Raw genomic sequence first — 25,948 nt, forward strand, 5'->3', positions numbered from 1 at the left:
CTCTCCTTCTAGCTGTGATCTCCCCCCAAGGGTGGAATCTTTCTTTTGCAGGGATACCCTGTTCCCCCAATTGGCAGGTCCTACTTATCTCACCCCTGGGCAGACTACAGGAGCTGTGGCCAGCCCCCGCCCCAGCACTCACCCATTGGTTTACCCCCTCCATCAGGGACCCAGACAAGAGCCCCTGGAGAAGACAAATGAGGTCTGGAGCCACCGGTACCAGGGGAGGGGACAGGAGTGCCTGGCTCTGGGGCCCACGTAGCTGTTCCACTGTTGCTTGTGGCCATCCCCATGCTGACAGCAGGTTCCTCTGTGACAGCCTGACCTGTGGGTCTAGGGGTTCAAATCTGGGAGATTATTAATATGATCTGTTGGAATATGACTCAATAATGAAATTTCATAATTTTGACCTAGAAGGTGAGAGCATCTGGAGGCACAGAAAGGACAATGCCACCCCAGACTCTGATCAAACCCACTGGAAGGGGTGCTGGCCCTTGCCCCAGTCACCTCTCATCTCTGACTTTACACAGCCTAGCCTGACCTAAAAGTCTGTGGGAGGGTTTCTGGGCCCCTGTGATTCAATTCCTGAGTCTCTCAAAGAGAGGCCTCTCAGAGGCTGAGTCCTAGGGGCTGACCCTGGCTGTCCTTGTGCTCCCTAGTTGTCCACTGGTCTCTAATGGGTCAGGAAAACGTCCCAACTTTCTCTTTGGGAACCAACCTGAGCTACCCAGCAGGAGCCCTGCAGTTCTCTGAGCTGGACAAGTGGCCTGGCTGGCTCTGCTCATGACTCATGGACCAGCTTCCAGGGGCTCCTATCCCCACGTAGCCCAGTCCCTCCAAACCACCTTAACACAGAAACAGCACTGAACCCACACTTCCCCAGCCAGAGCAGGGGCACCCCTGCCATGCCAATCCATGGCAGGAGCCTGACAGATCCAACAACTTCTGTGCCACTCTGAACCTCAGTTCCCTCCATCTGGGGTTGACACAACAGTGACTTAAGGATTAACAGGTGGCCCAGGAAGCACAATGGATCAAGCATGAGGCTCTGCAGGCTGGTGAGTGGTGTATGTGGTACAGCACACTCACTGCCTTGCACAAGGACAGAAGTTCAAGGACTCAGTCCCCATCTGCAGAGGAGGAAACTTCATGGGTAGTGGAGAAATGCTGTCGACATCTCTCCTTCTCTCTGTCGCTAGCTTTTGCTTCTATTTGAAAACTAAGAAAAGAAAAATTGCCACTGGGAACAGTGGAGTCATGCAGTACTGAGCCTCATCGATAACCCTGGTGGGAGGGAAATAAACAAACAAACAGAAAGCTCTGGACTTTCAAGCATGAGGTTTCCAGTTTGATTCTGGTACCACATGTGCGAGTTATGCTCTCATTTCCTCTCTCTTTCTAGCTCTCTCTCTCTCTCTCTCTCATATTAATAAATAAACACACCTTGATTTTTTTTCTTTTAAAATTTACAGGAGCTGATGGGAGCCTGTGGCCTCAGCCTTGAGCTATCTAGGAATCTGGGGTGGGAGGAGAAAGCTGCCCTAAAATGGTGGGATAACCCCCCCCCCAGAATTTTCACTGGCTCCCTGCTGCCCTCAGGGTTCAGTCCACCATCCTGATACCCCTAGGGATAACAAAGATCCAGTGGGGAGGAGTGTCCTGCTCATGGGCCCTGACCTGCTATACCCACTGCCCCCTCTCTCTGCCTACCAGCCCCCCCCAGACCATCACCTCCCATTGTTCCAGCCTCTGTGGTCTGTACTCCAACTGTGGACCCCTGTCCTCTATACCCCCTTCCACAGGACGAACCAGGGGCTGGCGCACCCCTGCTTCCTTTCCATACACTTCCACATGTCCTTCAGCAGAGCTCTCGACAGCCCCAGCCTAGGTCCCCAGTGCTCAGCTCAGCAGACGCTGTTGGGTGACTCCATTGTATGAATGAGTAAGGGCCCAGCGCCAGGAAGTCCCGAGGGGCACCTGGCAATGGTGAAAGCTAGACAGAGCTCTGATATGGAGCACCCCAGGACGTCTCACACAGACCCCCTCAGAGTCTGAAACTCTGACCATCCAGTATGCTGATAAGTCTCTACCTGGACTAGAGCAGGACAGTCCTCCCTGTGGCCACTCCAGAATCTGCCACTGAGGTGTAAGACCCTCACAGACCACCCCCCACACACACACACACTGACCTTAGTCAAGTCTGGATCTTTCCCCACAAAAGTCACAAAAGTCACACTGGCATATCCAAAGGATTCAGAAGCACTCATTCAAAAGGCAATCTACACCTTTATGTTTACCATCTGGCTATTTACAATAGCTAAAATATGGAAACAGCTTAAATGCCCAACAAATGACTGGATAAAGAAGTCATGGGACATACAGTCCATGGAACATTACTTTGCTATGAAGAGATAAGAGGGAGCCGGGAGGTGGTACACCCAGTTAAGCACACATAGTATTAAGCACAAGGAACTGCACAAGGATCCCCGTTTGATCTCTCACTCTCCACCTACAGGGGGGTCGCTTCACAAGCAGTGAAGCAGGTCTGCAGGTGTCTAGCTTTCTCTCTCCCTTTATGTATCCCACTCCTTTCTCAATTTCTCTCTGGCCTATTGAATAAAAAATGGAAAGGGGGGGGGAAGGAAACAATGGCCACCAGGAGTGCCAGTGGATTCATACTACTGGCACTGAGCCCCACCGACTGGAGGCAGTGATTAATTAATTAATTAATTAAATGAGATTGAGGACTGGGCCATGACATACATGATTCAATGCACACATTACCATACAAAGATCCAAGTTCAAACCCCAAGTCCCCACCTGCAAGGAGGAAGCTTCATGAGCAGTGAAGCAGTGCTGCAGGTTCCTCTCTCTCTCTCTCTCTCTCTTTGCCTCCCCCTGCCCTCTCAATTTCTCTCTGTCCTAGAAAAGAAAAAAAAAGAAAAAAATGGCCCCTGGGAACTGTGGATTCACTGTACAGGCGCCAAGCCCCAGCAATAATCTTGATAGCCAAAGGGAAAAAAGAGAGAGAGATGAGATGAGACTATATCATTCAAGACAAAGTAGCTGGAACCAGAGATGTTTATGCTGAGTGAAATAAGTAAAGAGGTGAAGGACAAGCACTGAGCACCTTTGTTAGTATCTGGAAGACAGATGACTAAAGCAAATGAACTTGAAGAAAAAGTAAAAGTGGTGATCACACTGTCTCTCGGGCCTTGTGAGAAACATGCTGGTTGGAGGATGGAGGGTACAGGGCTTCGGTGGAGGGTGTGGTGACTTTCACACACAACCTGTGTGGGTGTGAAATTAAACCCCTGAAAGCTGATACTTTGGTAAAATACTGTTAAATCACTAATAATAATATGTATGTATGTATGTATGTATGTATGTATGTATTTAAAAGAAGAAGTTATGTTGGGTCAGGCTTGCACCTCTCACACACTCAGGTCTGTGTGCACCCCGCTAAACCCCATGTACCCCAAGGGGTACACAGGCAACTGTAGAACCAGAACCAAGCCTGCCTGGGGCCGCAGCATGCGCCAGGTGGGGGCGGGGGGGGGGCGGGGAGCGTGGAGGGCAGAGCGCACACCTGCCCTTCCCTGTCCAGGTGTGTGCACAGTTCCCTACCCAGGCACGACCCCCGAGGTGTCAGGTCCGCTCCTACCCCTGCAGCCCCTGAACTGGACACGGCGGGCCTCAGAGTGTACTGGGGCTGCCTGCTCTCCCCTTCTTGAAGGCATGGCTGTGCTTCCTCCCCTCTGAGCTTCAGTCTCCTCCGTGGGACCTGGGACCAGGCAGCCCCCAGCTCTCTCTCTAAGCGCTCCCAGGGACCAGGCTCCTCCTGGGGGCTGGAGGAGGCGGGGAAGGGGCCGGACCGCCCCTCCCCGCCCCTGCCCTGCTGCCTTTGCCCAAAAGGAGCCCCGGGCGCCGCCTGACGTCAGGCCCCTGGAAGGCGCTGTCGGGAGCAGCAGTGTGGCCAGAGGGGAGGCGAGGCAACTGCGGGCTCGGTCAGCGCCCGCTCGCTCTCTCTCCAGCTGCGGACCCTGAAAGCGCAGTGAGTACAGTAATCTGCGGGCCCGGGTCCTCGCCCTCCAGCAGCCAGAGGCCCACAGAGGTTTACTGGCAGGTTCAGCATTCAGAGGCAAGGGTTCTGAGGTGCTGTCAGGCAGGAGGTCATTGTACAGATGAGTAAACTGAGACTTGGGGGCTAACGAGGCGGTTAGCGCTGACCAGCAGGGTGAGGAGGGGCAGAGGCAGCCTTCCCACGAGCTTGTGTGTGTGTGGGGGGGATCTGGACAGGGCTCACAACCCCGCATTCTTTCGGTTTCATTCATTCATTCATTCTTTCTTTCTTTCTTTCTTTCTTTCTTTCTTTCTTTCTTTCATTCTCACATCATCCGCCGAGTGTCCAAAGCTTAGCCTTGAGTTTGCTGTTAAGGCACTAGGGGATCCTACAAGCCAAATCAAAGGGCTGGGGCACCCCAAGACTGTTTGATGAGGTCTGAGACTGTGACCACCGCTGTCCTCCGGGATGGGGCAGGGCTGAGAATGGGGAGACTCCCACTCCTATGGACAGATTCCAGGAGGACTACACTCACCACACCACAGAGGGCCAACCCTGAGTCCCACAGCTCAGGCTCTCTGCCCCCAGCCCTGACTCTCCCCCACAGTCTTTTGAGGGGTAGGGAAACTGAGGCTAAGGCATCCAGGGCACCCTGCCCCCAGCGTAGATCTCAGAGCCAGCCCGCCCTCACTTGCCTCTTACTGGGTAGTCGCCCTGTGAGAAGGCAGCAGGAACAGGGTCCCCAGGGGGGGGCAGGCAGATTGGGAACTGGCCTGGGGCCAGGGTGCTGGGCGGGGCATACAAGCAGCTGTGCAGCAGGGGGTGAGACAGAATGGGAAGGCGGTGGGCATGGGGACCACACATGGACTGGGCAGGTGGCTAGACCTACTCTAGACCTACTCTCCGTCCCGGGTACTCTTTTACCAACACTTGGTCTCTTCCGGTCACCAGCTGCCAATACCCTTCCAGGAGTTTCCCTCCTATACGGCCATGGGCAAGCCAGGGTTCCTCTCTGAGCCCCAGTGTGTGTGTGTGTGTGGGGGCAGTTAGGAAGAGTAGGGGTCTCATCTGATGGTTCTGAGCACCCCTGAGAGTCTGTGGTTTGGTGTCTTTCTGTCCTCAGGGTAACCCTGAGGGGAACATGGTAGGAATCCCTGAGTCTACTTTAGAGATGAGGAAATGGAAGCTTGAAGAGGCTAGAGTGAACTTTCATTTAAAAAAGAAAATATCCACTTGTTGGGACCAGGAGATAACTCAACTGGAAGAGCACTCACCTTGCCATGCTCCAGACCTGGGTTCAAGCCCCCAGCCACCACAGAGGAAGCATCATGAGCAGTAGAGAGCTCTTGTGAAGTCTCCCCCATTTCTCTCTCTCTCTCTCTCTTTTACCCTCTTTTAAAAAAATCTACCAAGAGCAGTGAAATTGTGCAAGTGTGGAACCCCACAGGTAATCCCAGTGGGAACAAGAAAAAATGTATATATATATATATATATATATATATATATATATATATATGGTTATTTTTTAAAGATATTCATTGTTCTTTTATCCCTGGCCCTTGTGGTGGTGCCAAACTAGGAGGGCAAACTCTACAAAGAGGAAAGCAAATTAATTTGAAATTGTCAGATCTGTGTGTTGGGGGGAGGGAGGAGAGGGAGCTACTAAGAAAACAAAGCCAAATGAAGGTGTGTGAGGAGCTGGGTATTTAAAAGGGAGACCTCACCAAGGAAGGGGTTGTGGGGCCTGCAGAATGTCCCCAGAGACAAATCCCACCTTGTTCTGTACCACCCACATGGCTCCCTGGCAGTGAGTCAGGCAAAGCCACCCTCACACCCAGCCCAGCTTTGAGGACCTCTCCTATGGCCTGCTTGAGGAAGCCCCACCACCACCACTGCCATCACCACAGGACATTTGCACTGGTTCTGTTCCTGCCACAGCCTGGATCACCATTCCCCTAGGCCCCTTCTGTACTCCAAGCAGCCTGTACCCCAAGCAGCCTGCACTAACTCACCCAGCCTGCCTCCTCCAGCTGTGAGCTCCTCAGGGTGGAATCACATCTGCCTGGGACATCTCTGCCTGCAGCCCAGGGCTGGGGGTCAGGTCTGAATCCTCTAAAACACATAGTCCCAACCACTTCCCCAACCTGTGTACCGTGTGACCTGGGACAAGCTGGCAGTCCCCCGACACCTGACTCCTGAATGTATAAACTGATCACAGTGTATGTACATTGCATGGTGCTGGTGGGAGTCATGGGGAGTCATGAAGAGGCATCCACAGGCTTGGGGAGGGCTGTGTACAGTGGTGACTGTGGGTACAATGGCCCTTCATCAGTGACACAGGCAGAGGGAACAGTATGTGCAAAGACCGCAAGTACCAGACTGAGTATCAGTAAGCAGAAAGACCAGGCAGGGGTTGCCCTAGAGAGACATGTGGCCTGGGAGGGGTCAGGTGCTTCAGCCATTAACATGGGTCACCAAACCCACATGGCAAAAAGGGCCAACTGAGCCCCCAGCCTCCAGTGGGGTCATGTGTGGAACCAGTGCAGGGGCTGCCCCTCTCATTTCCATCAGAGGCAAGGTCTCAGCCACAGGGCTTTCAGAAGGCAAATCAAATCCCAGGTAGCCTGGCATGTCTGACACAAGGTGCTATCTCTTTTTAAATTTATTTTAGTTGCCACCAAGGTTATCACTGGGGCTCAGTGCCTGCAGGAGGAATCCACAGCTCCTGGGCCATATATTTTTCATCCTCCTCACTCCCCTCCCCCCTTTTGTTCTTTCTTGCCACTAGGGTTATTGCTGGGAATAGGTGCCTGCATTACATACCCACTGCTTTAGGGGTGGGTAGATTGCATAATGGTTATGCAAAGAGACTCTCATGCCTGAGGCTCTGAAGTCCCAGATTCACCACCACCCCCCACCCTACACACATACTACCACCATAAGCCAGAGTTGATCAGTGCTCTGGTAAAAAAATAATAATAATAATAAGGTGGGGGGAGGGTTTGTTGGGTGGTAGCTCAGTGGTTAAGTGCAAGGACCCGTGTAAGAATCCCAGTTCAAGCCCCCAGCTCCCCACCTGCAGGGGAGTTGCTTCACATGTGGTAAAGCTGATCTGCAGGTGTCTATCTTTCTCTCCCCCTCACTGTCTTTCCCTTTCATCTCCATTTCTCTTTGTCCTATCCAACAACAATGACATCAATAACAACAACAATAATAACCACAATAACGATTAAAAAATAAACAAGGGCAACAAAAGGGAAAAAATAGCCTCCAGGAGCAGCGGACTTGTGGTGCAGGCACTAAGCCCCAGCAATAACCCTGCAGGCAAAAAAAATAAAATAAAATCTACTACTCCTGACAGCAATTATTTTTTCCTTTCTTTTTTACTAGATAGGACAGGGGAAGTTAGGGAGAAAGAGCGAGGCCTACAGTACTTTGCTTCACAGCTTGTGAAACATCCCCCTGCAGGTGGAGAGTGGGGGCTTGAACCTGGGGTCCTCACACATGGTAATATGTGCACTGTATTTGGTGCACCACTGCCCGCCCACCCCACCCCTGCTCCCACCACCCACCTCCCCCCTTCCCCCATGGCCATTTTTCTTTCCTTTTCTTTTCTTTCTTTTGTTGATAGAGACAGAGATAAATTGATAGGGAAGAAGGGAGAGAGAGAGAAGGGGAGACAGGAGCAGCACTGCTCAGCCCTGCTCATGAAGCGCCCTCCTGCGGGTGGGGGTACCAAGGTCCTCATACTTGGCCACATGTACACTCAGGCAGATACATGTCACTGCCCTGCCCCTCCAACGTGCAATCTTGACCTGGACTTCGTGGGCAACCCACACCCAGCCCACAAGTGTCCCCTTCCTTGGGTGGGTGCCAACGAAAGCCTGATCACAGGATGAGGGCCTAGATTCCAGCCAGTGCCACCTGAGACCTACTGGGTAGCCAGCCCAAGGAGAGTCTGGCCCCTCTCGGGGCCTCAGGAAGGACCCAGCCATGCCTGGTGGGACGAGCTGAGGCTCAGGCCAGCCAAAAACAGCAGGCAATGTTCTCTGCAGACCAAGAATAATCTGAAAAAAATAAACAGGCAGATGGTTTCCCCAATAATAATTGTTCTGGCCTCAGAAGGACCCAAGAGTCACCATGTGCAGGCACACATGGGCATTATGCATCCAAGAATCCCTGTGTGGACACCGCAGATCCAGAGGCATCCATGCCATGGTCGCTCCTGCCCCTACTGTGCCCAGCAGCGGTGGACCCCACCAGCCTCACACTGTGTGACCTAGGCCTTGTCACTTGCTTCTCCAACCCATCGCTGAGACCCTGAGGGCTAGGGGGCGAGTAGGCTGGCCTGCAGACACTGAGCCTTCTCCAGTGCTCCAGATGCCTTGGAGGAGGAAAGCTTGGGGGTGGGCCACTTCCTCCAGGCTGCTCTCCAGCCCCTTCTGCAGACCTGCCAAGATGACACACAGGATCCTGAGCCCAAATTCTACACTGGCCCAGCAAACTCCAGATGAGGCTGCAGCTGAGGCCAGGCTTTCCGGCTGCCTAGGTCCCCAATGTGGCAGGGCAGGGGCAGCCAGACTTGGACAGAGGCAGCCACCGAGAATGGACAGGGACAGCAGCATGACTTCCAGAGGAGCCCCAGGAATATCAGGACACTCCACACACCCATCCACATTCTCCCAGGGTCTGTGGGCAGGGTCCCACTGAGCTCATTGGAGCCTGTGGTGCACCCCCCCCCTTCTATCAGTTGGGCACAGAGAAGGAGCCCCATGAGAGGGGGGAAGGAGGCTGAATGACAAGGAGGGGGGCTGCTTTTTCTCCCCCTCTGGAAAGATGTGCAAACTTGTGAGCCCCACCCCCCACCTCCAGGCTCTGAAAAGTCCACCAGCCTCTCCTACAGGCTAGAGGCCATTGCAGGCCGGGCCCTTCCTTCAGGGCAGTGAAGGCAGGGGCCCCAGCACTGTCGTCTCTTTCTCTCTGTGTGCAGCCCCCTCTCCCGCTCAGTCCACCCCACAATTCCCACCACTCTGCTGAACTTCATCCATCCATCCACCCATCCATCCATCCATCCATTCATCCATTTATTCAGCATCACAGGTGGAGGAACTGAGGCTGGGTGTGACCCACCTGGTTGAGTGCACAAGTCATCATGCACAAGGACCCAGGTTCAAGCCCTTAGTCCCTACCTGCATGTGTGTGTGTGTAGGGGGCGGGTCAGCTTCATGAGCAGTGGAGCAGTGTTGCAAGTTTGTCTCCTGTCAGTCTTTCTGTGTCTTCTCACCACTACAAAAAAAAAAAAAAAAAAAAAACTGCCAGGAGTGAAGGAATCAAGCCAACAGGGGAGCTGTGGGGACAGGAGTCAAGCCACTGGTCAGGGCAACTGGGCTAGGTTTTCTTGAGGTGGCAGGTCTGCTGGTCTAGGAGGACTGGAGGGGAGAGAGGATGGAGCTGAGGGTGGAAGCCAGCACCAGCAGAGAAGGAGACGTCATGAGGAGGGGACAGCCCTGAACATAGGAGTGAGAAACAGCATTGTCTGTGGGATTTGACGGGCTTATTGGGTGGAACACACGTTTTACCATGTGTGAGGACCTGGGTTCCAGCCCCCTGTCACGACACAGGAGCCCCTGCACAAAGGAAGCTTCACAAGCAGTGGAACAGTGCTTTCTCACATTTCTCTCTTTCCATCTCACCTTTCTCTCTCTTTCCATCACAAGAGAAAGAGATCAGTGGTGTTCTGAGCCAGGGTGACTGGGTGCTGAAGGAACAAGCACCCACTGTCTCCCGCCCAGGATGCGCTCAGCGATGGTGGCTCAACACAGCAGGGAGGACGTGTCCCAGGGTGGAGGAGGGAACAGTCTGAGCAGAGGCACAGAGCTCAGAGGACACAAGAGTGCTGTCAGATAACTGAGATGTAAAGATACTGGAGGGGCACCCCAGTGCTGCTTGAGGCTCAGCCCTCTCCCAGGAGGACCCCTGGTCCACAGGCCTACCCCCTGTGGTGATCTGAGGTGCAGGAGTGTCGTGAGGGCACTTCTCACCAGACCTCCCCATCTACAGTCCTCTGCAGGTCTACAGAGCCAGAGCCCCGTGGGTCTCCGGGTCTGCCCTCCTAGAGGGGGCAGACAATAAATGCCCCCTTAGCCTGTCTGTGCATGCAGTGATGGGCAGAGCCCCCCTCCACCTTTCCCAGCTCTCCACCTCTGGCCATACTGTTGAGGGACAAGGGGTGGCCCAGGAAATAGGAGTGGTTACAGGTGTGGTTTGGAAAGGTTGAATTGGGGCGTGGATTTTAAAAAGCTGGACCTATGAGCTATAGGGCTCTCTCTCTCCCCACCTAGACCACCATGTAAGTGTTAAGCTGGCACTTTTTTTTTTTACTTTCTCTCTTCTCTCTTTCTCTCATGCCCTAACATGTGGATGTTCTCAATTTTCCTGAATAAAAGTTTAAATTACCTGAATATTCATGCTCTCTCAATTATTTGTTGAGACAGTGCGTGACGAACTTTCACATGTTAGGGCATGAGAGAAAGACAGAGGGAGAGACAGAGAAAGAGTTAAAAATGCCAATTTAACACTGGTGGTCCACACAGAGAGAGAGCCTGAGAGCTTAAAGATCTAGAATTTTTTTAAAATAACATTTTAATGTATTTTTTATTTGTCTATATTATTGGATGTAGACAGAGTGAAATTGAGAGGGGAGGGGGAGACAGACAAGGAAAGAGACAAGGAGACACTTGCATCCCTGCCTCACCACTTGTGAAGATTTCCCCTGTAGATGGGAGCCAGGGACTCAAACCTGGGTCCTTGCGCACTGTGTACACTTAATCAAGTGCGCCACCACCTGGCCCCAAGGTCTAACTTCTTCACCCACGCCCTGCCTCCACCTTTCCAAGCCACACCTATAACTACTCGTATTTTCTGGGCAGTCCCTTGTCCCTCGACAATACCACCACCAGGTCTCAAGTTCAGTTAAGATCCTCAACAGCTATGTGGGGCCATGCTATACAGCTGTTCCCACTTTGCAGAAGAGGCTGAGGTTCAGAGAGGACCCCTGCAGCGTAGAACCCTTCCTGGTCCCTGTCTTTATTCATGTGGGACTCTTCACTGGACTTTGGCACCTTTCTCTGGCTGGAGGGAGGAGCAGATTTCAATGCCTCTCCAGGGCAGAGGCCTCTGGGAACAACACCCAGTGTCCTGTGAGTGTGAAAGTGTGGAGCTGAGGGTCTGCTCAGGCAGGGACAGTCTCCTGGGCCCACCTTGGTGAGCCCAGGCAACTTACTGAATCTCCCTGTGTCTGCACTCTTATCCATAAAATAGGGTCTGCGGGTCAGGAGATGGCTTATTGAGTAGAACAAACACATTTTACCATGTGTGAGGACCTGGGTTCCAGCCCCCTGTCACAACACAGGAGCCCCTGCACAAAGTAAGCTTCATAAGCAGTGGAGCAGGGCTGTGGTACCTCACCTTTCTCTCTCTTTCCATCTGTCTGGAAAAGAGAGAAAGGGAGGGAGGGAGAGAGGGAGAGAGGGAGAGAGGAAGAGAGAGAGAGAGAGAGAGAGACCTCCAGGAGTTGTGGAATCATGCAGGCTTGGAGCCCCAGCATTAACCCTGGAGGCAAGAAAAATTTATATATTGATATATCATTCTCCTCCCCAATAATAGGAAGAATCTAGTAGTCTCTCACTGCAAGACCCCATGAGGTTGGGGGCAAAGAAAACAGGCAGATTCAAACTGAGCCTAGTGGAAAGGCCACATGGTCATGGGTTGGGACCAAAGGTAGACAATTTGGACTGGTAGAGAAAGACTTGCCCTCCCTTTGGCAGTTTTATAGTGCCACCATCTAACCTGAGAGGTAGCAAGCTCTCTGCCCTTGGAGGCACAGGAGCTGAGGTTCCTTTACTTGGCTACTTGACATTTACTGACAATTGTAAGACTCTCCTCTACAAATTCACAGGCCTGGGGAGAAACTGGATAAGAGGGTAGGTGACAATGGAGCGGGAAGTACTATGAGACCACAAAAGAGGCAGCAATTAGAGAGAGCTCTCTCAAGGAAGAGGTGTCTAAACCAAAGAGAGAGAACAAGTGACTTAAGCAGAAGTGAGTAGAGGATGTTGCCTTAATCAGAGCAAAGTGTCTTAAGGCAAAGAAGTTGATGATGGCTTCCTGTAACAGACAAGGCCCAGAATCCTGCGCAGCTTCAGGCCAGAGTGCATCCAATCCCCCTCAGGACTCAGTTCTCTCCACTTTGCTTGATTCCATTTTCTTCCTGCTAAGTCACCTGCAATTGAAGTCTTACTGCTCTCCCACCAGTTAGGCAAGCCCAGGGAACAGTGAGCTGCTGGCCAAAGGGGCAGGACTGGGAGGGAGGTACTCATTACCAGGGTTGGACCAGGGTTCAGGCTGCAGGAATGCCAAGCCTGAGGCTAGGGTATGGCTAGGGGAGGTTGGGCCTTCTGCTGACTGTCTGCAGAGACCTCTCCATCCTAAAATGCTCCACCCCTCAGGATTCTGTTGCTCTCCCTCTGCCCTGCTCCCTGGAAGACCCATCAAGAGCAACTTAAAGGTCCAAAGAGACGCACAGCAAGGGGCTGGCAGTGGCACCCTTGGTTAAGCACACACATCACCGTGCACAAGGATATGGGATGGAGCCCCTCCACACCTGCTCACACCTTCAGGAGGGATGCTTCATGAGCGGCTAAGCAGGTCTCCAGGTGTCTTATCTTTCTCTCTCCCTCTCTATGTCCCCACCCCTCTCAACTTTTCTCTGTCCTGTCAAATGAGAGTAAAGTTTTTAAAAAATGAAGGAGTTGGGCCATAGCGCAGTGGGTTTAGCGCAGCGGGTTAAGCGCAAGTGGTGCAAAGCGCAAGGACCTGCATAAGGATTCTGGTTCGAGTCCCCAGATTCCCACCTGCAGGGGGGTTGCTTCACAGGCCGTGAAGTAGGTCTGCAGGTGTCTGTCTTTCTTTCTCCCTCTCTGTCTTCCTCTCCTCTCTCTATTTCTCTCTGTCCTATCCAGCAATGATGACATCAGTAACAATAACAACTACAACAATAAAACAAGGGCAACAAAAGGGAATAAATAAATAAATAAATAAATATTAAAATTAAAGAAAAAATGGCCACCAGGAGCCATGGATTTGTAGTGCCAGCACCAAGCCCTAGCAATAACCCTGGTTGCAATAAAAAGAGAAAAAGACACACACACACAGAGAGAGAGAGAGAGAGAGAGACAGAGAGACAGAGAGACAGAGATATAGAGGGGAGACAGTCTAGAAGGCTAGGTGTGTTCAAGCCTCAGGACAGTACCCAGCCACCTGCCCATTGTCCGGATGGACAGACCAAGGCCTGGGAGGGGCTGGATTGTCTTGCTGGGACACCTCTCTCCTGAAGATGGCAGCGAAGGGCCCACATCCCACATAGCGCTGGCACACATGGGGCAGAGAATAGGGTCTGCAGGAGTCTGAGGGGCACCTGGATGGGGACTTATCCTTGTCTAGCTGACACCCCCCCCCCCCCCGTCTCCTCCCACCGCCATCCTGTGGCCATTTCTTTAAAGGGCACGTTCCACTCAGTCCTCGCCTTTGCCTGTGGCATGACAGACCATGTGACACACCGCAGCCCTGGACAGTTGCCCTAGTGCCATTTCCAGCAGCATGCTGGGCACTTGAAGGACATGCCCCTGGCCACTGTGGGCTGGGCTCTGGCCAGTTGTTCCACTACAGTCAGGCCCAGGCACCCAGCAGAAGAGGTGACAAGGACAGAGGGTGCTTGACTCTTAGGGAAAGGAAGATGCTGGTGACTACTGAACAGATAAAGGGAGCCAGAATGAGTGACCTGGACAACATCCTGGGGGGAGAGTGGCAGAGGGACTGGTAGAGATCCCTGGGATTTTTGCACCTGAAGGCCAGGTCAGCCTCCCCCCACCCCCCCCTTAGACTGGTGAGTGCCTGAGGCCCACAGAGGGGCCTCACTTCCTGTTTCCCACATTTCTAGCTTGGCTTAGAGGCCAGCAGGGAGGGAGGGTACCTGTCTCACAGATAAGGGCCTCCTGTAGACTCAGCGCAGGCAGGCCTGGGTTCCGGTCCTGTTGGGGCCTTTCCAGAGCCTTGGTTGAATGGAGGCTGTCAGGAGGCTGGATGGTGAGGAGACGTAATAATACTGCCAGCAGCATTGGAGAAGCATTATCAATACACAAACATGCTCATGCCTGAGGCTTAGAGGTCCGTCCAAGGTTCAATTCCCCAACCACTATAACCTGGAAGTTGAGCAGTGCTCTGGTAAATAATAAATAAATAAATAAATAAATAATAGCATCAACCTTCTAGGAGCTAATGTGGTGAGTTCTCCTAGAAACTGCAGAAAGACACTGCACTCCAGTGTCTCTATATTATATGGACAAGGAGACTGAAATTCAGTGTGTGAGCAAGGTCAGGGTCAGGGGTCAGGGTGTGAGCAGGGTCAGGGTCAGGGTGTGAGCAGGGTCAGGGTCAGGGTGTGAGCAGGGTCAGGGTCAGAGTATGAGCAGGGTCAGGGTCAGAGTGTGAGCAGGGTCAGGGTCAGAGTGTGAGCAGGGTCAGAGTGTGAGCAGGGTCAGGGTCAGAGTGTGAGCAGGGTCAGGGTCAGAGTGTGAGCAGGATCAGGGTCAGAGTGTGAGCAGGGTCAGGGTCAGAGTGTGAGCAGGGTCAGGGTCAGAGTGTGAGCAGGATCAGGGTCAGAGTGTGAGCAGGGTCAGGGTCAGGGTGTGAGCAGGATCAGGGTCAGGGTGTGAGCAGGGTCAGGGTCAGAGTATGAGCAGGGTCAGGGTCAGAGTGTGAGCAGGGTCAGGGTCAGAGTGTGAGCAGGGTCAGGGTCAGAGTGTGAGCAGGGTCAGGGTCAGAGTGTGAGCAGGGTCAGGGTCAGAATGTGAGCAGGGTCAGGGTCAGAGTGTGAGCAGGGTCAGGGTCAGAGTGTGAGCAGGGTCAGGGTCAGAGTGTGAGCAGGATCAGGGTCAGAGTGTGAGCAGGGTCAGGGTCAGGGTGTGAACAGGATCAGGGTCAGAGTGTGAGCAGGGTCAGGGTCAGAGTGTGAGCAGGGTCAGGGTCAGAGTGTGAGCAGGGTCAGGGTCAGGGTGTGAGCAGGGTCAGGGTCAGGGTGTGAGCAGGGTCAGGGTCAGAGTGTGAGCAGGGTCAGGGTCAGGGTGTGAGCAGGGTCAGGGTCAGGGTGTGAGCAGGGTCAGGGTCAGGGTGTGAGCAGGGTCAGGGTCAGGGTGTGAGCAGGGTCAGGGTCAGGGTGTGAGCAGGGTCAGGGTCAGGGTGTGAGCAGGGTCAGGGTCAGGGTGTGAGCAGGGTCAGGGTCAGAGTGTGAGCAGGGTCAGGGTCAGAGTGTGAGCAGGGTCAGGGTCAGAGTGTGAGCAGGGTCAGGGTCAGAGTGTGAGCAGGGTCAGGGTCAGGGTGTGAGCAGGGTCAGGGTCAGAGTGTGAGCAGGGTCAGGGTCAGGGTGTGAGCAGGGTCAGGGTCAGGGTGTGAGCAGGGTCAGAGTCAGGGTGTGAGCAGGGTCAGGGTCAGAGTGTGAGCAGGATCAGTGTCAGAGTGTGAGCAGGGTCAGGGTCAGAGTGTGAGCAGGGCCAGGGTCAGAGTGTGACTTGATCAAGGTTAATCTCATTACTGGGTTCAGGGCTCCGAGTGTAAACAGAGACAGAACTCTGTGTGACTGACATTAGTGCTCTGCTCAGTCTGAGATGGTCATCCAGAGTCTGAAGCTGGACTCAGCGTAGAGACACCTCCCTCTGTCTTCACCTAACCCCTGAGGTGCACTGAGCACCCTACTTGTACCCTTACTCTGGAGCCCCTGGAGCCTCCAACCCCTGGAGTGATTTGTCCTGCGAGGCTGGCCCTAGAGAGATTCCCGGGAAGGCAGGAGCCCCAGGGTGGCGTCATCCTGGGACTGTCTCCCAAAGGAAGATACTATTTGTCTTTGACCATGACACTAGTGCACTACTGTAGATATTAAAAAAACAAAAAACAAAACAAAAAAAAAGCTCATAGGCAGGAATTCAAAACATGTTCTCCCCGGTGACCCTATTCCCCCAGCCCAGCCCAGCTATGCTGCTCCTAGGGGCTTCTAGGGAAGGAATCATCTTCCCAGGGACTTTCTGGGGCCCTAGATGCCCAGAGGACAGCCCAGACATGAGAACCCAGCCCCTAGCCCCATTCACTGCCTCTCCTGGGCACCCCCACACTTAGAGAAGCCTTTTCCTGCCCCAGCACCTCTCACACTCCCTGACTCTAAGCATCCTGCCATGTGTGAGGGTTGGGTTACCAAGAGAGGCCCTCCTGCCGGGCTGTGTATAATAGGGGGTGACTGGAGGAGCCAGGTGCAGCCCCAGGGAGGGTTGGAACTCTTCCCAGCAGCACTTGGGCAGGATAGGGGACCCAGAGGCTGGGTGACACAGGGCAGATGCTGACTACTCCAAGCCCCAAGATGAAGTCACCCCTATACTCCACTATACTCTCTTCAGCTCAGGGTGGGACCTGAGACTCAGCCAGGAGACCTCTGCAGGACCCATGTCCTGCAGGCCAGGTGCTGGGTGCTCTGTCCCCTCATAGACTGTGCGACTGTTGATCTGAGAGCAGGCTACAGAAGGAGCCCTTTCCCAGAGCCTGCAGCCCACTGGGGAGCCACAGAGACTAGGCTGCTTCCCTTGTTCTGACCCAGCAAGATCAGAGGATGTTGCCTTGCCCTCCCCCCCTGCAGGTAGAGGAGGCCCCACTATATGCCCTGAATGTGCCACAAGCCTGCCTTCTACCCCTGCTTCTTCCCCAAGCCATCTCTTCTGTCCTGAAAAAGTCAGAAATGCCCTTATTTGGTGGCTCAGTCTCAGATGGGTGGGGAGGGGCGGGGGGCCGGGGGCCAGGGCATTAACCCTTCATTTATAAATAAAAGGATAAATCTCCACAAGTTAAACAGTTCAACAGGAATATAAACAGAGTGGGCGGGCCCTCCAGCCCAGTTTCCCCACACACACAGGCCCCCACCAGTTAGCCGTGGCCACCAGGACTGAAACACAAGGTTTATTTAACTCACACCCTTCCATAGCTGCTGTGGGGACCTGGCACCACTCTGCACCACACCCCAGGACAGCAAGAGGGCTCACTAAGTAGGGACAAGAGGGAGCTGGGGCTGCCTGGGACAGCTGGTTCTCATCACCCCAGCCGCTGCCCCTTGGACAAGGTCCTTTATGAGGAACTGATCTAGGATTTGGACACAGCGCCAAGCCTGAAGGAAGTAAGAACAGACAGGTGGCTTGGGGGCGGGGGGCACTGTAATGAGAAGGAGTTAGCAGCTGGTCCTCACCACAGGTGGGGCCTCCTAACAGTGATGGTTCCCTCCTCATAGACTGGGTGCTGCCATAACTGATTCCTCCTCCCAGGAGCACTGTGGGATAGATTAAGACAGGAAGCACAGAGGCCTGGGAGGTGGCTTAGTGCCTAGAGTGCTAGACTTGTAAGCACAAAATCCAGAGTTTGATCTCCAGTATTATATATGCCAGAGGGATACTCTGGTTCTCTCTCCTCTCTATTTTAATAAACAAACAAGGGGTGTTGATTATTTGTTTGATTGATTGGCTGTTTCCTTATTTGTTTGTTTTTGTTTTGCCACCAGACTTGTTACTTGGGGCTCACTGCCTGCATGACTGACTCCACTATTCCCAGTAGCCATTGTTTTAGAGAGAGACAAAAAGAAGGGGGGAGACACCCACAGTACTGCTCCACTACTTATGAAGCTTCCCTTCTGCAGATGGGGACCAGAGGCTTGAATCATATATACTAATGCATGTGCTCTACTGGGTAGGCCACCACCCAGCCCCCAAATCTTAATTTCTAAAGACAACAGGACTGGCTGGCATGGGAAGTTAGCTCCTGCCAAGGTTAAGAGCTTTGTACCAAAGCACCACACTGGCAGGGGAGGAGGGACAGTGCAGGAAGGCACTTCAGGTCGGAGGCAGGCAAGGGCAGAAGCAGTGGGGCCAGCTAGCCTGGTGGAATTCCACCTCTAGGCTGGGTTTCGTGTCCCCCCTGGATAACTGTCTCCTTCCTTCCCTTGCAAGCCCAGGGTCCTTGCTGCCCACAGCCATGACTTCTGCTTCCCCAGTGGGGGGCTCAACTGAGGCGCCCCCCAATGCCACAATGGAGGTGGTGGCCTGGTCTAACTCCAGCAGGCCCAAGAATCCCCTGTTCTACCTGTTCGCCCTGCTGGATGAGGAGCTGCACACCTCCTTCCCGGGGCTGTGGCTGGCGCTGATGACCATCCACGGTGCCATCTTCCTGGCGGGGCTGGTGCTCAACGGGACGGCCCTCTACGTCTTCTGCTGCCGAACCGGGACCAGGACGCCACCGGTCATCTACACCATCAACCTGGTGGTGACGGACCTGCTGGTGGGCCTATCGCTGCCCATCCGCTTCCTGGTCTTCTATGGCAGCCGTGGCTGCCTGCACTGTGCCTTCCCACATGTCTTCAGCTACTTCCTCAACATGCACTGCTCCATCCTCTTCCTCACCTGCATCTGCGTGGACCGCTACCTGGCCATCGTGCAGCCGGAAGGCTACCGCCGCTGGCGCAGTCCCACCTACGCCCGGGCCGTGTGCGCCATTGTGTGGCTGGCGGCCGCCACCGTGAACCTGTTGGTCCTGGGCGTGGAGGCGGACAGCGCCGCCTGCTGCCAGATGTTTGCACTCACGGTGCTGGAGTTCCTGCTGCCGCTGCTGGTTCTCAGCGTGTTCACCGGCCGCATAATGTGTGCTCTGTCCAGGCCGGGCCTGCTGCGCCAGGGCCGCCAGCGCCGTGTGCGCGCCATGCAGCTGCTGCTCGTCGTGCTGGTCATCTTCCTCGTGTGCTTCACGCCCTTCCACGCCCGTCAGCTGGCCGTGGCGCTGTGGCCCGACGTGCCGCGTCACACCAGCCTGGTGGTCTACCATGTGGCCGTGGTATTCAGCAGCCTCAACAGCTGCGTGGACCCCATCGTCTACTGTTTTGTCACCAGCGGCTTCCAGGTCACCGTGCGTGGCCTCTTCCACCATCACAGTCCTGACTGCGTGCCCAGCACAGGCGATGTAACCGGCAGGCCCAAGGGCTCTGGCAACCACCACGTCCTGGGCACAGAGCTGTGCACGGAGCCACACGCCTTCATCCAGGCCCTGGCCAACAGGCCGGAGGCCTAGGTAGACTGCCAGACTCTGCCAAGAAGCAGGAGAGGGCTGGACATGCAACTGCTCCAGGACCAAAGCCACATCTGCACTTCCAGGAGCTTCACCTAGGTCTACTGGTGATGGCTAATGGCTGCTGTACGGTAGTTGACTAGCAATGTCTGCCTCCACCCTAGGAGCAGGCTAGGTGGCCTCTGTGCCATCATCACATGGAGAGATAGAGATGTCTCCGCCAGCAACTCTTTGTCATTTGGGCCATTCTGTCCTCAGAAAAGGGGACAATGCTTTCTGTTTGTTTTGAGGTACTCGGAATTCCAAAGAAGGTCAAAAGGACCATCTCAAGGGCTCCCCACCCTCCTCCCACATAGGTAGCAGAATGAGGTCAAAGAGGCAGTGTCAGGGGGCACAGCCATTGCTTGAGCACGCGTCAGGGGTTCAGATCTCTGAAGGACTTCACTCTTTCCCTCCCCAGGAACCTGTGAATTGCACAGTAAGATGGCATGAGCTCCATAAGGCACTTTGCAGTGAGCAAATACCTTGGTATCTGTGTTGAGGCTTGAACCAACAACAAGCCCATAGATGAGGAGCTTTTTTCCACTCACCCAGAGCTCTGGCAGGCATGCAGGGTTGTGCATGGACGCTATGACCTACCCATGCCTAGGTCACAGTCAAAACCTAGTGCTGGCCCAGCAAGATAGCTCAGCTGGGCAGTGCACCTGCTGGTCATGTGCACAGCCAAGGTTCAAGCCCAGCCCTTGCCTCACTGGAAGTAGCTTTGGTGCTGTGACATTTCTCCCTCTGCCTCTTTGTCTCCACCTGAAAAAGTCCGCCTGGAGTGGTAAAGCCCCAGCAACAACACCCAATACTAATTCCTCCAAAGCCATCCACCTCACCTCACCTCACCTCAGGTGACTGCTCAAATCTCCCCAAAACCTCCCTCCCCAGAAATAATCTTATAAGACCCTGCCTTCTTCCCCCATAAGGTCATATCCTGTGAATAAGAAAAAGCCAAGAGTGAATTCACAGGGAAGCTGAACTCAGGTCTCAAACTATCCACAAAGGAAAGCTCTTTGCTCCCCATCTGGCCTGGCTCATCAAAATTCCCTGCCTCGGGAGCCGGGTGGTAGCACAGCAGATTAAGCGCTGGTGGCGCAAAGTACAAAGACAAGCTTAAAGATCCCGGTTTGAGCCCCCAGCTCCCCACCTGCAGGGGAGTCGCTCGCTTCATAAGCGGTGAAGTAGGGCTGCTGGTGTCTATCTTTCTCTCCCCCTCTCTGTCTTCCCCTCCTCTCTCCAGTTCTCTCTGTCCTATCCAACAACGAAGACAATAATAACTACAACATAAAACAACAAGGGCAACAAAGGGGAATAAATAAATATTTTTTTAAAATTCTCTGTCTCTTCTGGGGAAGGAGCATTGCTCAGCAGCAATGATGGCAGAATGCCTGGCTTCTCAGTTCTTGATCACCTCCTCTGAACTGGCTTCCGGGATTACCTCCTTGCACCTTCTGACAGGTGTCCAAATTACCATTAGTCTTTTCTTAGCTGCGTTATAGGAGGGGAACCCTATGGTGGCAAAGACCCTGCAAGCATCCCAGGCATTTAAGAGCACCCACTCTTAAAATTTTTCACAACCACTGAAGCAGTGAGATGGAATTTGGGCCCTGGGGTGCTCTACATAGAAAAGCCCTACATGCGTCATGGTGCTGGGTAAAGCCCAGAAAATGTTCTGGATAGGAGACAGGAGGACCATTCTTATCCCTGTTTTACAGGTGAATAAACTGAGGCTCAGAAAAGGCCACAGAGTATCACTGTTGGACAAGACTGTTCACTAACCCTAACTAGAGCCCTGTAGGGTCAGCCCCTTGGACTGAGAAACTCACGGGCCCACTGGGGTGATAATATCAGCCCAAGTGCTTCTGGCTGGAAGACTTGGTATCCACAGAATCCCAAGGCTGACTCATCAGGGAGGTGTGTGTGTGTGGGGGGTGGATGAGTCCTTCCTGGACTGCTTCCAGAGCCCCAGTGTCCAAGAAACAGTAGGCATGGCCCCTCCATGTCAAATCTGTGCCCGGCCCATTCCCACTTCTGGACTTTCCTGTAAGGTCTGAAGCCTCCAAATCACACTTGTGCTCCTTGTCATCCCCCCCCACACACACTCACACCCATACTCAAAAGTCAACTGAGATCAGGAGCCCTGGGTTCTCTCACTCCAGCCCAAGGGAATCCGTCACAGAGACCACTCACTGCCCCCCTTGCCCCACCCAAGTCATGTCTCCATGTCACATGGAGCAGGACATGTCTCCCTTTTCACCTCTTTCTGGACTCTGAATGTCAGGGTGCAGTGGGCAGGGAAAATCACGGGGGGCAGCCTGGTGCAGGTGAGACCCAGCCTGAGCATCCCAGGGGGCTGTATCAGCTCTGCTCTGCTTCTGATACATGCGCTTTCAGAGTCCCTTCTCTCATACCACAAGAGCCTCCCCCACCCTGGCCCAACAACCCTCCTGACACCCCATTTCTGTATATATGCATCAAAGCTCTACCCTTCTGGGGCAGGGGTTTAGAAGGTGGGAAAACCATTCACCAGACACTGAAGGGTCCCTCCCTGCTCTCCCACCACCTGTGAGACCTGCTGTCTCTCTTGAGCAGAAATGGACCCGAACCCCTGACTGTGCCCAACCCCTACCCCTTGTCCCCACATCTGCAGTCCCACCATGCCATCTGGTGGTTGCAAGAATCTGGAATGGGAGTGGGACAATGTGGGGGTGGGGTGGGGGGCTTCCATGATCACATTTGAGAGGGTGCCTACATATCTGTGAGGGCTGGGCGAGACTTTGGGAGTTCAGGTTCTGCCTCTGAGAGCTCAGTGAACACCCTCCCTGCAGAACCTTCACTAGCTGGGCCTGCCCTCCTCACTGAGCCCCTTCTTGGTGCTGAAGCTGGAGGGGCAGCAAACTGGGTGTGCATACACCCCATGTGATTTCACCTGGGTCCCCACAGTTTTGAAGACTCGCTTCCTCCTCTTGATGGCTGTGTTCTCCTATCTGCTTGCCTCTGCAGGGCCCAAGATCCAAGAGTTTCCAGAAGCCAGGGCAGTCCTGGGTCCCCATGGGGCCAGGGTGTGAGGCTCTGCATCCCTAGTCTGGAGTCTCAGCAAGACTGAGTGACATGTGTATTTATAGTTGTTGTAAACAAGCTCCTTGTGGAGAAGTCCTGAATTAAACCCGTTTATTCCCTGTGGCCCTTAACTCCACTCCCTGGCTGGCAGGCAGGGGACGCTGTGGGGCACTGAGCCCTCCAGACCTGGCATTGGCCATCCTTGTGGGCAAGCAGAACCTCCCTTCCCCAGGGCAGGGGGGTGGTGCAGGGAGCTGTGGTTTCACCAAGCCCTAGAGCACAGGGCCTCAGTGCCTTTTGCAGGATGGTGGAGGGCACAAGTGGGAGACCTCTGGGCAGGGCATGACACAGATGCATGATGGGAGCACAGAGCAACACAGTGCTGGGTTTTTGCTCCCTCCTGGTCTTACTCTGCCTGTCCAAGGAGAGGGCATGGGTGTGGGCTGGTCTTGGTAAGAGTGGGAGAGAGAGGGAGAAGATGGGTGGGCTGGACCCAGAGCAGTGTGGAGGGACTCTGCTATAGCTACTGGCTGGTGGGTGTAGAGAGCATAATGGTTATGCAAAGAGACTCTCATGCCTGAGGCTCCAAAACCCCACTTTCAATCCTTGTACCACCATAAGCAGAGCTGATCAGTGCTCTGATGATAATAATAATATACCTATTGGTTAACAAAACACTGCTGGCTGTGTTGGCCTATTCTCCAGAGGCCCTGTGGGGTGGGGACACTAGTCATTCACAGGTCACAGATGGGGAAGGGAAGCTCTGAGAATCTGAGCACTCAGTTCCAGCCTCCTGTCTTCACCCTGGGGCTGGAGAAGTTCCTGATGGGGTGGGGGGGTGACTGGAGAGGCCATCACTCTGGCTGTCTGGCACCCTTGGGCTGGCCGGAGGCGTCTGGGGTAAATATTAGGGCCTGTTTAGATTCTGCTCCATTAATAGCAGGAGGTGGCGCCTGCACAGGCTTTCTGGAGGTCCTGACTGCCTGGGGGGGGGGGGAGCTGTAGAGATGGATTAGACCCCACACTTGGGCCTCCCTGCTTTTCACACTCCTTCCTTCTCTCCTCCTGCAGGAAGCTCTCTGTGCCCGCTCTCCCTTCCAGGACAAGGAGCCCAGGAAGTCCCAAATAAAGTGAAGACACCTCCCCACCCACCAGTTCAAATCCTCCCACCATCTGGCAACTCCTATGGCCAAGAGGGTCTGTGTTCCCATTTCGAAGAGGAGAAAGCAGAGGCCAGTGAATAAGATAGAGCCAGCTTAAGCAATGCACCTAAAGAAAGTGCTAGAAATACCCTGCCCAGACCTGCCAGACCCCATCCCCCATTTCTGACCCCCTCCTTCATTGCCCCCTTTAATCCCTAAAAAGGAGTCAAGAAAACTGTAGGCAGGAGCTGGGGGGGGCAACCTGTGGGGTGCACAGGACTCCCCAAGCATCTGTGCAGCTGCTGCTCCAGCTGCAGGTGTCCCCAGGATGATGTGGCCTGTCTCCTCTCCAGATGTGGTGTGGGTAGGGCAGCAGAGGAGAAAGACAAGAGTCCCTCCAAGTCCCCCAAGAGAGCTTAGCCACACAGCTCTCCCTGCCCAGGCCTTTGCTGTCATCTCGAGCTTAGGGCACAGAGCACTGGTATTGGAAGTGCCAACTCATGCCAGGGCTCTGGCCACTCCCAGGGACCTGCCTACACCTGCCTTCTACCACCTGGTGACACCCTCCACTACTCTGTCCTGGCCCCATTCCTGCTTCGCCATTGGATTCACACTCCAGCATGAGGCACTAGTATCAGTTGAGGTTGTGCTTAGAGGCAGAGAGGCTGAAATTATTCTGAAAAGTCTCTGTGTCCATTTAACACCCCAGACTTCGCCAGGAGAGGCTCTGGGGTCTATAACAGAGCCTGAGGCTTTGCAGCCACCAGCTTTTGGACTCCAGCTGGGAGGGGGTTGATCTGAATAGAGGCGGCCTCACAAGAAGTGAGGTCCCCTGTCACACCACAAGCCAGAAAACGTACTAGAGGGCGTACCACACCAGGGGGGTAGGTAGGGGGCTCCAGTGGAGAGGGGGTTGAGGCATCAAACAGGTGGCAGAGTCACCTCCCTGTTCTATAGCCACGGGCCCTCATTGTGTGACAGGCCCACAGATCTCCTTAAGTGTCTACCTGAGGATGGAGGCACCTGATCCCATGAACCCCAGCTGTGCCGTCTGTGCCAGAGACCTTGGGACTGACTTTGAAGAGGACCCGGGTGACTGTGAGGGTCTGTAGGGACCCCTGCCTACCATTCTTATGGGGTGAGACTCAGGGGCCTGGACCCCTACTCCATTGTCCTCCCCAAGCCAAGCTCCTGGCACCTAACTTGGGGACTCTCAGGAAGAGTTCCACAAACCAGCCCAGGGTGAAACTCCAGGGACAGCGCCAGGCAGGGTCTCCCCTCTCCCACCGCCAGGCCTTCAGCCACGCCAGCCCCATTGACCTTGAAGACTCATGTGCTACCCTGAGTCTCAGCTTCCGCTTCTATCATGGTGTGTGTGTGGGGGTGGAGTGGGGTTAATTGACACTGTCCACTTTGGGGTGTGGTTGTGAGAATCTAACACATCAGGAACTAATGGGTATATGTGTGTCAGATGCTTGCTTCTATGTCAGAGCAGACATTGCTAATCAACTACCGCACAGCAGCCATCCATCCAGGTGAGGTGGGGGGGTGGGGTTGCTCCTGGAGGTGCAGATGTGAGTGCTGTCCTGGAGCAGGTTACTTGTTGTTACTTGTAGGTGAACACGTGCATATACGTGTGTGCATATTCTGCTCATGTGTACCTGGGCACAGGCTGTGAGTGTATGTGTGTTATGCTGGTGGTATGCATGTGCTATGTGTGTTAAGATGTACTGTTGATGGAGTCAGGCTGTAGCGCAGTGGGTTAAGTGCACATGGCGCAAAGCACAAGGACCAGCGTAAGGATCCCGGTTTGAGCCCTGACTCCCCACCTGCAGGGATGTCACTTCACAGGCGGTGAAGCAAGTCTGCAGGTGTCTATCTTTCTCACCTCCCTCTCTATCTTCCCCTCCTCTCTCCAGTTCTCTCTGTCCTATCCAACAACAACAATAATAACTACAACAATAAAACAACAAGGGCAACAAAAGGGAATAAATAAATAAAATTTAAAAAAGATGTGCAGTTGTGTGTTAAATTGTGTTGTGAACACTGTGTAAATGCATGTGAACATGTTGTGGTGTGTGTGTGTGTGTCTGATTTCACAGTGCCCAGCACACAAGCATCAGTCATTAAACATATTATCAGGGAGCCAGTACTTCCCCAGGAAGGCCCCCCCTGTTGTTCATTTCCATGAATTCCTCCCCAGCATCTTCTGCCATCCCTGGACCAGTTATGGTCTGAGGATCTCTCTCTCAGGAGGGAGGGCATCCCACACGGGCACACCATTCCCATGGCAGAGACCTTCCATGCTCCTTCCTCCTGGTTAAGCTCTGTCTTTGAACTGCTCCCGAAACCTGCCCACACATAGTCTCAGGATGCAGAGATAAAGGGACACATTCTAGGTTCCAGTCATGCCACGGGATTTGTGGGTTCCAGTCAGGAT

At 53.9% G+C, this 25,948-nt stretch overlaps 1 protein-coding gene and 1 long non-coding RNA gene across 4 annotated transcripts in view; both read left to right on the forward strand.

Annotated features, from left to right (window-relative positions):
* Window positions 1–25,948, forward strand: part of LOC132539866 (uncharacterized) — a 490,646-nt gene that overhangs the window by 177,622 nt on the left and 287,076 nt on the right. The gene's annotated exons all lie outside the window — the stretch shown is intronic.
* Window positions 3,936–25,585, forward strand: GPR20 (G protein-coupled receptor 20). Of its 3 annotated transcripts, XR_009551131.1 has the most exons (3): window positions 3,936–4,054; window positions 18,154–19,392; window positions 23,438–25,585. XR_009551131.1 is itself a non-coding variant. In XM_060195918.1 (2 exons), the coding sequence occupies exon 2, from the start codon at window positions 18,179–18,181 to the stop codon at window positions 19,262–19,264; it is 1,086 nt and encodes a 361-aa protein (XP_060051901.1). In that variant the 5' UTR covers window positions 3,936–4,054; window positions 18,154–18,178; the 3' UTR covers window positions 19,265–22,124. The 3 variants fall into 3 exon arrangements, 2 of the variants coding, with proteins under 2 accessions (XP_060051901.1, XP_060051902.1); XM_060195918.1 differs by lacking the exon at window positions 23,438–25,585 and having other exon boundaries at window positions 18,154–22,124; XM_060195919.1 differs by lacking the exon at window positions 23,438–25,585 and having other exon boundaries at window positions 18,159–22,124.

The sequence above is a fragment of the Erinaceus europaeus genome, chromosome 8 (assembly GCF_950295315.1).
Source record: "Erinaceus europaeus chromosome 8, mEriEur2.1, whole genome shotgun sequence".
NCBI lineage: Eukaryota > Metazoa > Chordata > Mammalia > Eulipotyphla > Erinaceidae > Erinaceus > Erinaceus europaeus.